Here is a 12,233-nt window from a genome sequence, read left to right as displayed (position 1 = left end):
GCCCCCCAATACTGAGCCTCCCTCTACACCACCTTACTGCCCCCCCCAATACTGAGCCTCCCTTTACACCACCTTGCTGCCCCCTCCCCCCAGTACTGAACCTCCCTCTACACCACCTTACTGCCCCCAATACTGAGCCTCCCTCTACACCACCTTACTGCCCCCAATACTGAGCCTCCCTCTACACCACCTTACTGTCCCCCCAATACTGAGCCTCCCTCTCCACCACCGTACTGCCCCCCGGGTGATGTGAAGCTTCACAACATTGAGCTGGAAGCCAGCGCTGCTTGTGATTTTCTCCCAGGGATTTCCCACTCGCTGCTTCCGGAGTCTGCAGCTTTCAGCTTCCTGACCTCAGAGAGAAACCGCACAAACTATTGACCTCCTGCAGCTCGAGCACAAATCCTCCAGCCCATTTTCACTTTTCCAATGTCATGTCCACATATTAAAGGCGACGGCATGGCAGAGCCAGAGCCAGCTCCCAGCAGAGTCCACACTCACACTCACTCCATTCGCCAACACAGGCGCTCGCTCCCGGATCACAAACGGCTCCCATTCGACTTTCCCACTTTCATTCGCTTCACAAGAGCCCTTCTCGCTGCTGAACCACGAAGCTGCCGCTTTCTCATCTTTCACATCGGTGTCTCACTCTGGCTCGATTGCTCATGGCTCTGGCGAGTATTTGGAGGTTTGGAACGGTGTTGCTCCTCTTGTCCGGGACTCTCAGTCTGGGCTGTGAGAGGCTGCAGTTACAGCAAGTTCTCAACACAGAGGCACTCAGCAAACTGAATGAAATGGTGAGTTGAACCTACAGCCAGAGCCGGATTCGAATCAAACAGTGTCTGTATGTTTTACAAAGTCATATCAGGAGAGAAAGAGAAAACAAACCTCTGGGGGAGATAGAATCTAAATGTGTGAAAAAACACATCAGGTCTGAGGGGTGAATAGAAAGTGGACACTGAGGCGAGGAGGGTTTACAGAAAAGAGGGATTGTGATCTGGGGACGGGAGTGATAGAGGATTCAGAAACAGTCCATTTACATCAATGATCTGTATTTAATGTCATCAAACAATCACGGTGTTATCAGGAACACAGTGAAGTAAATTTGACATCAGGTTACGTAAGGAAGTAAAAGGACAGATGGCTAAAAGCTGGTTAAAGATATAACTTTTCAGGAAGGTCTTACCATAGGAAGGGGAGTTGGAGAAATGCAGAGGTTTACGGTAGAACTCCTGATTTTAGCGCCAAGATAGCTGAAGGCTCCGCCTCAAATAATGAACATTGGAAACCAGGAGTGCACAGGAGGCCAGATCTGGAGGTGGGCAGATGTGTCAGGGCGTTTTGAGGCTGGAGATGATTACAGACACACAGAAGAATTAAAAACAAGTAGGAGAATTTAAAGATCGAGGCATTGCTTAACTCGGGGTCAATATAAATCAGCAAACTCAGGTACGCAGAGAGAACAAGATTTATGATTTATGACAAATCCATCTCAGACTTGGATGAGTTCAGGTTTAGATTGGGGAGAATGTGGAAGGTCGATCAGGCACGTGCTGGAGTGACCAAACACGGAGGTTACAAAGGTATGGATGAACTTTCAGCTGCAGAGTTGCTCAGCCAGAGAGGGGGGACAAGTGATGTTTGAGGGGTGATAGTGGGCAGTCTTACTTGTGACGCGGATGTGGTCAGAAACTCATTTCAGGATCAAATATGACACCAAACCCAGGCAGTTCCCAGGGAGAGTGTTGGTGTCAGTGACTGGGGAAGAGACATTGTATTGGGGACCAAGACAATGCCATCAGTCGGCTCGGAAGGACATAAGCAATAGGAGCAGGAGCAGTCCATTCGCCCCATAGAACCCGCTCTGCCATTCAGTAATATCCATAGAATAGAATTCCTACAGAGCAGACGGAGGCCATTCGGCCCATCGAAGTTGCAGCAACCCTCTCAAGAAGCACTCTGCCTACACCCACTGCCCTGATCTAACCCCATAACCCCACATGGTCTGCGCATTTTTCGCACAAAGGGGCAATTTAGCATGGCCAATCCACCTAACCTGCACATCTTGGGACTGTGAGAGGAAGCCCACGCTGACACGGGGAGAACGTGCAGACTCCCCATAGTCACCAGAGGCTGGAATCGAACCTGGATGTGGGGCAGCAGTGTTAATCACTGTGCCACCATGCTGCCCCTATGATCTGCTGGTAACTTTAACCTCACTTTTCCTTGCTGTCCAAGGTAGCACGGTGATGCAGTGGTTAGAACTGCTGCCTCACGACACCGAGAACCGGGGTTCGATCGTGGCTCTGGGTCACTGTCCGTGTGGAGTTTGCACATTTTCCCCGTCTCTGCATGGGTCTCATCCCCAACAACCCAAAGATGTGCAGATTAGGAGGATTGGTCACACTAAATTGCCCATTAATTGGAATAGAATAATTGGGTGCTCTATATTTTAAAAAAAAACTTTTCCTGTCTGTCCCTCTCCCCCGTGACTCACTTGTAGATTCGCCTTGAATATCTGCAATGACCGAGGGGGTTACTTTTCTGGGGAAGCGAATTCTAAAGACTACTGAGCCACTGAGACAAACAAATTCCTCCTTACTTCCATCATAAATGGGAGACTCTTTATTTTTAAACTGTGCATCTTAGATCTAGACTCCTGTCCAAGGGGGCATCTTCCACTCAGCCTGTATCCAGCCAACCCCCCTCATATTCTGAGATGTTTCAATAGATTCACCTCGAATTAGTTTAATCAGCACACCGGATGGTTTCAGCTAATGTAATTGAGAGGTCGCATGTAGCTGAGAAATGGGAGAGGTCAAGGACTGATCCTTGGGGGACACCAGAGGTAATGCAGCCGTCCTTCAGCAGGAACAGAAGCCATTGCAGGAAATTCTCTGCCTACGTTTTGATAGATAATAAAACCAAACGAGTACAGCAGAGCCCCAACCCACCCAGCCAAAACTGGACCATGGTGCTGAGGCCTGACGGAACCATGTCAAGGTGCAGACAGATAGAGAAGGACCTGGAGGGGAGGTTAACCTTTGTTACAGTCAAACCGTTCTAACCAACTATCCCTTTACTGTGCCCTTGATGTGAATCCGTTTAACTTGAAGGAAACCATCTGCTTTTCCAAAATTGATTTTAATAATATTGTTACAAATTGTTGGGGCTTTGAGTTGGAACCGAGCGCTGCTTATGATTTTCTATCTGGAATCTTCCCGTCCCGGTTCAGGAATTTCCAGCTTTCAGATTCCTTTCCGTACACAGTGAGCAGACTAACTATTCGCCTCCTGAAAAATAACTCCCGCAACCAGATTTCACTTTTCCAACGTAACAACGCACATCGCCAGACCCTCCTCTTAACACGGAGAGCATGGCAGAGAGAGCTCCTCCCAACACAGTCCAGATGTACACACAGGCACACAGAGAGACACAGGCACACAGCGAGACATGCAGACAGAGAGACACAGACACACACAGAGACACATAGAGAGACACAGACACACACAGAGACACAGACACACACACAGACACACAGAGAGACACAGAAACACAGAGAGACACAGACACACACAGAGATAGACTGGCAGATACACACACAGACGCACAGGAGAGTTTAGGCGGTTGCTCCTGCTGCATTTTCACTCCCGGTGATTCTGTCGGTGAAAATACAACATTTGTTCGGAGTTGAACCCGGTTATGGTCAGTGTCTGATGCCCGGCTCCGTGTCTCACTCTGGCTCGATTGCTCATGGCTCTGGCGAGTATTTGGAGGTTTGGGACGGTGTTGCTCCTCTTGTCCGGGACTCTCAGTCTGGGCTGTGAGAGGCTTCAGTTACAGCAAGTTCTCAACACAGAGAAACTGAATGAAATGATGAGTTGAAGCTGGAGCCAGAAACAATTCCCAATCGCACTGGGTCCGTTTGTTTTGAAACATTCTATCAGGAAAATGGTTTTGGGGTTTGCAGCGCTGCACAGTTAATGATCAGCGAATCTGCAGTATTACTATTTCTGATCTGAGTTGACACAATGTTTGTCTTTGCTCTCAGGGCCGTCGCTTCCCTCGGCAATGTGTCAGGGAGAGGTTTGCGCTGAAAACCAAGCCCTTGAATTTGGTGAAACTGTCGGAGGGTTTGCAGGTGAGTGAACACCGGGGCTTATTGTCATTTATTCCATCAGAAATGTACGAAAAACACGATTAAGACCAACCACCGTAATCCAGGTCGGACATAACAGGTCGCTCATTGAAGTTGTCAGTGGAAATGAGGGAGCTCCTGCTTTGAGTCCGGGTTGAACTCAAACCCCCGTGTGAAGACTCTCTTCCTCGTTCCCTCAGACTGATGTAGGGAGTGGAACCTCATTGAGTTGTAATGCACCCTGTCAGGGGGAGCCTGCCAAATCTGCAGCACCATTCAAAGGTTACTTGTGCCTGTTGATCATCTCAATTCCTTTAACCAGCTCACTCCCCATTACCATCTCCGTCTTCTCCCTCTTACTCCCTCACTATCTATATCCACTTCTTACCATCAATCATCCCATTCAGTTCAGGCAGGTCCTTTCATCTCTGGATTCCACACAATTTGCCTGTCAACTTTCCATTGCATTCACTCGATGGTCACTGCTGTCGCTCTGTTTTGATATGGTTGGGACGGTTAGCTCATTGGCTAGTCCAGAATACAGCCACCAGCGCGGGTCCAATTCCTGTCTGACTGAGGAGGTGTGAGACCTGCCTCTGCGCCCTTCCCTGAGAGTCGAAAACAATGACAAACTCCCACTGATAAATAAAAACAAACTGCCCAGAAAGCAACTCAGGGTGAAGCATCAGCTGCCACAGCGCCAGAGACCCGGGTTTAATTCCGGCCTTGGCTGACGATGTGGAGTTTTCAGGTACTCCCCGTGCCTCTGTGGGTTTCCTCCGGCTGCTCTGGTTTCCTCTCACAGTCCAAAGATGTGCAAGAGAGGTGGATTGGCCGTGATAAATTGTCCCTTAGTGTCCAAACGTTAGGTGGGGTTATGGGGTTGTGGCAGTGGAGTGGAAGGGGAGCTCCATTATTCTAATACTGTCCAGGTTGGCCTCCCAATTTATACCGTCTATAAACTGGAACATGCTCAAATAACTGCTGTAACATAACTTAACTCCAGTATCTCTGATGCAGCACTGTGGCACAGAGGTTAGCATTGCTGCCTCACAGCGCCGAGGTCCCAGTTTCGATCCTGGCTCTCTCTGGGTCACTGTCCACGTGGAGTTTGCACATTCTTTCCATGTTTGCGTGGATTTCACTCCCACAATCCAAAGATGTGCAGGGTAGGTGGATTGGCCATGCTAAACTGCTTCTTAATTCGGAAAAATGAATTGGGTACTCTTAAGTTTATTTTTGAAAAACTCATAATCTCTAAATATTCCAACAACACAGAATCCCAGTCAGCCATCAGCTCTGCATTCGCAGAGCGACATTCACTCTCAGTGTGCAGCAATAACTCTCTTTTTTAACATTCTGATGCTTGCTGTGAAATCCCTCCATGTTTTTTTCATCGTCTTTCTATGACTTCCTCTAGGCTTAAAACCTTCAGGATGTCAGATCCAATTTTCAAGTGATGCTCATTTTGGATGTCCACTGCTCCACCATTGGTGGCCCTGCCTTCAGCTGTCTGGCCTAGCAAAGAATTACGTCTTCCCTGACGCTTCTCTCCACTTTTTGTTTCCTCCTAAAGACCTAACTCTTTAAGCAAACTCTCCGTCTCCAGTCCTACAGACTTCTTTTTTGGCTGGGCGTGAATTGTTCCTGATAACGCTGGTTTTGTCCCGAGGTCATGGGTTTTTGGGTCTCCTTCTTCAGCACCATGTCGGCGACTCTGCAGTTTGAGCTGGAGCCCTGTCCTTTGGCGGCCATATTTCGGGTGTCAGACTAATCAGAGCTGCAAACGGGGGCAGGGGCCATGTCCTGGCCTTCACCTTGCTCATTGCTCGGAGGTGAGTTCTGCTGGGATGGAGGTCTTTGCCTCCTCCACCCAATGCCTCGGTTTGGCTTGGGGACCTGATTGAGTTCCTATTCCTTGAGAAAGTCAAAGACAAGTTGAGGGGAGCATTCGACGGGGTTGTACGGGAGATAGCAGCCTTTTATTGTCCATTTCAAGGAATTTGTCACCTTTAGTTACTGGTGGGGGGGGGGGGGGGGTGACGGGAGGGGAGTGGCAGGTTTTGTGAGAGGTTGTTTTATGTTTCTGTATTTTATGTCCGTAAATGTGTTTATTTTTCTTGTTATTTTGTATTTCATTAATGAAATATATTAATGAAAATATTTATTAAAAAAACAAAAAAGCATAATCTCTAATGTGATTGTGTATATATTCCCCAGACACAGGACAGGATCCAGATTGTCCATCAGACCCTGCGTCACATCAGCAAGATCTACAGCATGAACTTGCGCTCAGTCACCTGGGACCGGAACACGGTGGAAAACTTCAGGCTTCTCCTGGACCGCCAGCTCAGTGAGATGGAAGAATGTGTCAGGAAACAGGGCTCAGAGGCCAGACTGAGGAAAAACTCCACCATTCAAAAATACTTCAGGAAACTGAGGAAGTTTCTCAAACAGAAGGTGGGACAATTGATAATTGACTGTGTGATTATTGGCTTGTAGTTTATTTGACCGTATTTAAATCTGTTGATTCTCCAATGGGGTTTCCTTAAAATATCTTCTTTTTTTCCAGACATTCAGCAACTGTGCTTGGGAAATAATCCGCACTGAGACCAGGGCCCGTTTACAACAGCTCCTTTACTTAATGGCACAAGTCAGCAGAAGAAATTGAAAAAATATCCAACCGCATGTTTAGCAGAGACTGGAATAATTTATTTAAATTGGCTGTTATTTATATAAAAACAGAATTCTGTGGTGACTGACAAAGAGCAAAGAATATCTTGATGTAATTTTCTATTTGATTATTTATTTTAATTTATTAATATTTATCGCTGCAATATTTTTCTGTTGTGAAATCCTCATCAGATATGTGCTAAGCTAAATTGGTGGCCATGATGTCTTCGTCCAACAGATGTTAGATTTTTAAGGTTGTAAACTCACAAATGTAAAGAAGATATTTCGATGACACATTTGATACAGTCTGAAACAAGAAATAGTTATTTCAAAGGCCTCACTTTTTTGAGAAGTATTATATTTTATGTTTACAGTGTGTCTGTAATTAAACAATTCTGTCAGCTTGGCTCGACGATAACACTGATTGGTGGGTCAAACCCCACTTAATTTCCACTGAGATCCTTATTGTCGCTGCTGAACCTCCAATGACAGTTCTGCACTGAGAATGGTCCAGCCAATCCTCAGCTCTGCTTTCCCGGCTTCCTCAGTCTCAAGGGTGGGTTGCAGACAAACGACCCTTGACCCCATTCCCGTTCCAGACTCACCTTTACTTTCTGTTCACCACAAGGTCAAATAATTCTACCTCATTTTAATTTATTGATATTTATTAAATGTTGGGAAATAAATAATATTTTTTTATAAACCTGGAATCTTTTTATACTGAATGAAAGCATACATTTGCAAATAAATTGTTTTTGATATCACACATTTGCTGGAGTAATCTTTATTTTTCATTGGTCTTCTTCACTATAAATTTGATATAATTGAACAAGTTAGCATTGGGAGGGAAGAGGTATTTATGGTTTTAGTGGACTTAAGAGGGGTGATTATCTGCGTTCACAGCTATCAAAGGAAGGAGAGGGTTTGGGAGTAGGTTAATATTGACTGGGATGGGTACACAGTGTGGATATATCAGAACATTAGGATTGAGCTGGCGTTGAGCTGTGCGGCCTTCAACAAGGTGAAGGTGGTGCGATTCAGGATGGTTTACCCAGTGTGACTGTGGGTCACAACGGACTCAAAGGATTATTTCTTCAACATGCCGGAGCAGGCGGAGGCCTTCGTCAGAGAGAAGAAGCTGGGCCCGGTCTGAGGAGGATGGATTGGGATTCTGTGTATGAAGGGGAATGATTGTACAGTGTACAGCCCACTAGCCACTTGTAGTTTAGAAATTATTTTGACATTTAAGGAGTTTGGGGCCTGGTATGGTGTTCCTACAAGAAACTCCCCTGTGAGTGCCGGACCAGAGCAGGCTGCTGAAGGCCTGGGTGAGCCACGTTTTCCACTCAGGGTTTGACTGGGAGTTTGGGGGGGGGGGGGGGGGGGGATTTCGTTCAGCAGCGTTCCAAAATATTATTGACAATAGTGGTTTATTTCTTCTCTGTCTTCCGCCTCTGCTCGCCTGAACTTGGATTCAAACCACCTGGGCCCATTGCATTTTCTACTCCCAGACACATTCACAAAGTAATCCTCCATTTGAAATCCACTTATCACTTATTGTTACAAGTCGGCTTCAATGAAGTTACTGTGAAAAGCCACTAGTCGCCACATACCGGCGCCTGTTCGGGGAGGCTGATACGGGAATTGAACCATGCTGCTGGCCTGCCTTGGTCTGCTTTAAAAGCCAGCTAATTAGCCCAGTGTGCTAAACCAGCCCCTCCATTTCCCTTATTCCATTGTTTCTCGCTTCATTGTATAGCCTCTTTTTATTATATTTTTGTTCTCTTGGGGTTGGGGCTGTAAGAAGGTGGTATTGACACATTTCTTGGTTCAGAGACAAGCTTGCTCATCATGTCGGGGTTTGGATTTTGGGAGTGGGTCAGAAGGTTGTCGTTTTTAGGGAGGTAATACAGGGTGACGTTGGGAGGGGGTAACCGCGCTAGCGGGAAGGAGAAGGTGTGGCTAGTGAATGAGGCAGGAGAGGAGGAAGGGTTGTTGGTCTATATCGTGTGGGGCACAATTGGTCTAGCTGTTTGTTTGTTAGGGGCATGTGGTTTGTAGCGGTGGCAGGCTGTGAGCCTGGAGGGGGGAGGAGACAATGTGTAGGGGAGGGGTGGAGGGGAAGGGAGAACAAACAGTGACCAGGGGACTTTCATTGTCCGACCCTAGAGAAGGGGCTCGAAGCCATCTTAGATGGCCCTGGGACCAAGAAATGTCTGGAGGAGTATGGCATCATGGTGGAGATGGCTGACTTTAGTGGGAGGGCGGTGGGAGACCCTGACTAGGTTAGTCACCTGGAATGTGTGGGCCTGGTTAGGCCTGTGAAGAGGGCAAGAATTTTTTTTACATTTAAGAGTTTGGGGTCCGGTATAGTGTTCCTACAAGAAACTCACCTGTGAGTGCCGGACCAGACCAGGCTGCGGAAGTCCTGGGTGAGCCAGGTTTTCCAATCAGGGTTTAAGAGAAGCATCAGGAGGGGTGGTGGATTTCGGTCAGCAAAAGGGTTTGCTTTCAATCGTGGACTCTGGCTGATCAGGGTATCGTTTTTTGATGGTTATAGGTACTCGGGGGGTGGGGGAGGGTGGCGGTGGGGGCTGGAAGCCATGGTGTTAGTGATTGTGTATGCCCCAAACTGGGGCAATGTCAAGCCTATGGGATGGTTACTGGCTGCAATACCAGAGATGGACACACACCAATTGATTTTAGGGGGGAGATTTTAACTGCGTGTTAGATCCGAGGCTGGACCACTCCCGATCGAGGTGGTTAACCCATTCGGGAATGACAAGGATGTTCGCTGCATTCATGGATGTGACAAGAGACAAACCCTTGGCATGGTTTGTGACTTGATTGATCTTTAGTATCTCAAGAAGTTCAAGATTACAGTGAGGGTGCTGATAGATGGGCTCTACTGTAGATGACGACTTTTCATTTTGTTCTTTAAGGAATGGGTCACTGTTGGCTGTTAGTGAGGGTCGGGGTGTGTGCTGTTTGGGTTGTATTCCTGTTACTGGGGTTATTGTTATAGGAAGGATGTGATTGCAGTAGAAAGAGTGCAGAGGAGATTCTCCAGCATGTTGCCTGGGCTGGAGTTACGAAGCGAGGCTGGCTAGGCTGGGGTTAGTTTCCTTAGAGCAAAGAAGGTTGAGTGGGAACCTGATTGAGGTGTGTAAAATTATGAGGGACATAGACAGGATAAAGAACAAAGAACAAAGAAAAGTACAGCACAGGAACAGGCCCTTCGGCCCTCCAAGCCTGTCCCGACCATGCTGCCTGTCTAAACTAAAATCTTCTGTGGCGACCAGAATTGAACACTATACTCCAAGTGTGGCCTAACTAAGGTTCTATACAGGTGCAACATGACTTGCCAATTCTTATACTTAATGCCCCGGCCAATGAAGGCAAGCATGCCATATGCCTTCTTGACTACCTTCTCCACCTGTGTTGCCCCTTGACACAGATTGCCACCATTTCCACAAACATCCAATCCCTCCACCAACAAACAGTGACAACCCTGTGCTCCAACTACAAGATGCACTGCAGGAACTCACCAAGGTACTTCAGGCAGCACCTTCCAAACCCACGACAAATACCATACAAAAGGACAAGAGCAGCAGAGACCTGGGAACACCGCCGCCTGGAGGCTCCCCTCCAAGTCACTCACCATCATGACTTGGAAATCTATCGCCGTTCCTTCCCTGTCGCTGGGTTAAAATCCTGAAATTCCCTCCTAAGGACACTGTGTGGCGCACTGGCATGTCCGGGACTGCAGAGGTTCAAGAAAGCAGCTCACCATCACCTTCTCAAAAGTAACTAGGGTGGGCACGAGATGTTGGCCGAGTCAGCAATGCCCACATCCCATGAATTACATTTTTTTTTTAAAGTTTAGAATCCACTCCTTTCCAGCCACACCTCACCTCCAAACTTTACAACAAACTAGAAGATTAATGTATATTTAACAAGTTAATATTAACCAACACCCAAATCAGCAATTGTTTTCTCTTTGGATTGCTGTAGTGGTCTTCCAAATTGGGTCCCAGTTTAACTACACTCAGCTTTAGCAATATTTTAACTGCAAACTAAGCAAACATGCAACTACATTATAACCAATTAAATGCACTCATACAGAACTTTTAGGAAGGGACTAGAAATGAAATGAAATGAAAATCGCTTATTGTCACGAGTAGGCTTCAAATGAAGTTACTGTGAAAAGCCCCTAGTCGCTACATTCCGGCGCCTGTTCGGGGAGGCTGGCACGGGAATATAATGTCATTAGTGATTTTCAGTTAAAGTAAGTCGCATTTGAGGTTGCAACTCCTCCAAAGTAGACAAATCCTCTGCTAAATATAACACTCCAACTCACAAGCAAACTCAAGCCATCATAATTAAGTTATATAGTCAGAGTTTTACAGCATAAAGAGACCCTTAGGCCTATCGTGTCTTGCCATCAAGCATCTATCTGTTCTAATCCCATTTTCCAGCACTTGGTCTGTAATCTTATATGCTATGGCATTTCAAGTGCTCATCTAAATGCTTGGTAAATGTTGTGAGGGTTCCCACCTGCACCGCCCTTTCAGACAGTGAGTTCCAGATTCAAACCACCCTCTCGAGTACAAAAGGTTTGCCTCAAATCTCCTACCCCTAATCTTAAATCTATGCTCCCTGGTTATTGACCCCTTTACTAAGGGAGAAAGTTTCTTCCCATCTTCCCCATGTCCCTCATAATTCTGTACACCTCAATCAGGTCCCGCCCCCTCCCCCGTCTCTGCTCGAAGGAAAACAACCCCAGCCTAACCAGCCTCTCTCCATAAGATGAAACACTCTAGCCCAGGCAACATCCTGTAGAATCTCCACTGCACACCCTCTTGTGCAGTTACATCCTTCCTAGTGTTGTGACCAGAACTGCACACAGTATTGTAGCTGTGTCCTATCAAGCATTTCATACAGTTCCATCAAAACCTCCCTGCTTGTTTCATGTTTAAATATCTTGAGCCACATTACCACGCATCTCCCCACCCAAAAGCTCATATTCTAATAGTCGAGATGAGCTACATTTACCAAATTATAATTTTGGGAGAAGGAGGATAATCCTGGGCTAGCAAAACCCATCTCTTCTTCCACTGAATGCTGCCACATAAAGGTCTTGCAAGGAGAGAACGAACTGGGTGGGGACTGCTCCTTTTGCATCTCTTCCACTGCAAACGCCGTATCTGAAAAAGGAGCACCGAGATTTGATTTCCTGAGCTTTTAGCTTCTTTTCTCCCTTCAGTTGTGGGAGAGATAAAACTACGCCCACGTTTTCGGGGCCGATGGCCCAACTTTTCTTCGGGACTAGCTGGAAATCTTCGATCCCATTCAAAAGTAGGGGAATGATCTTGTAGCCTGCTCACTCCTTCGATACCAATCTCCTCCAAAGGCACATCTT

The 12,233-nt window shown here is 46.8% G+C and overlaps 1 protein-coding gene across 1 annotated transcript; it reads left to right on the top strand.

Moving 5' to 3' along the window:
- Positions 1-665: 665 nt before the first annotated feature.
- LOC140398007 (interferon alpha-F-like) lies at positions 666-7,005 on the top strand. Its single transcript, XM_072486245.1, has 4 exons — positions 666-797; positions 4,052-4,141; positions 6,359-6,598; positions 6,711-7,005. Exons 1-4 carry the CDS (start codon positions 666-668, stop codon positions 6,807-6,809), a joined length of 561 nt encoding a protein of 186 aa, XP_072342346.1. The 3' UTR covers positions 6,810-7,005.
- The last annotated feature ends 5,228 nt before the right edge of the window (positions 7,006-12,233 follow it).

Source organism: Scyliorhinus torazame, chromosome 21, assembly GCF_047496885.1.
Source record: "Scyliorhinus torazame isolate Kashiwa2021f chromosome 21, sScyTor2.1, whole genome shotgun sequence".
Classification (NCBI taxonomy): Eukaryota; Metazoa; Chordata; class Chondrichthyes; order Carcharhiniformes; family Scyliorhinidae; genus Scyliorhinus; species Scyliorhinus torazame.
This window is presented reverse-complemented; position numbering and strand designations above follow the sequence as displayed.

Coding starts and splice junctions, on each gene's coding strand:
- LOC140398007 (XM_072486245.1), top strand. CDS start 666: ATGGCTCTGGCGAGTATTTGGAGGTTTGGAACGGTGTTGCTCCTCTTG. Junction 798..4,051: donor TCAGCAAACTGAATGAAATG/GTGAGTTGAACC, acceptor CTTTGCTCTCAG/GGCCGTCGCTTCCCTCGGCA. Junction 4,142..6,358: donor AACTGTCGGAGGGTTTGCAG/GTGAGTGAACAC, acceptor TATATTCCCCAG/ACACAGGACAGGATCCAGAT.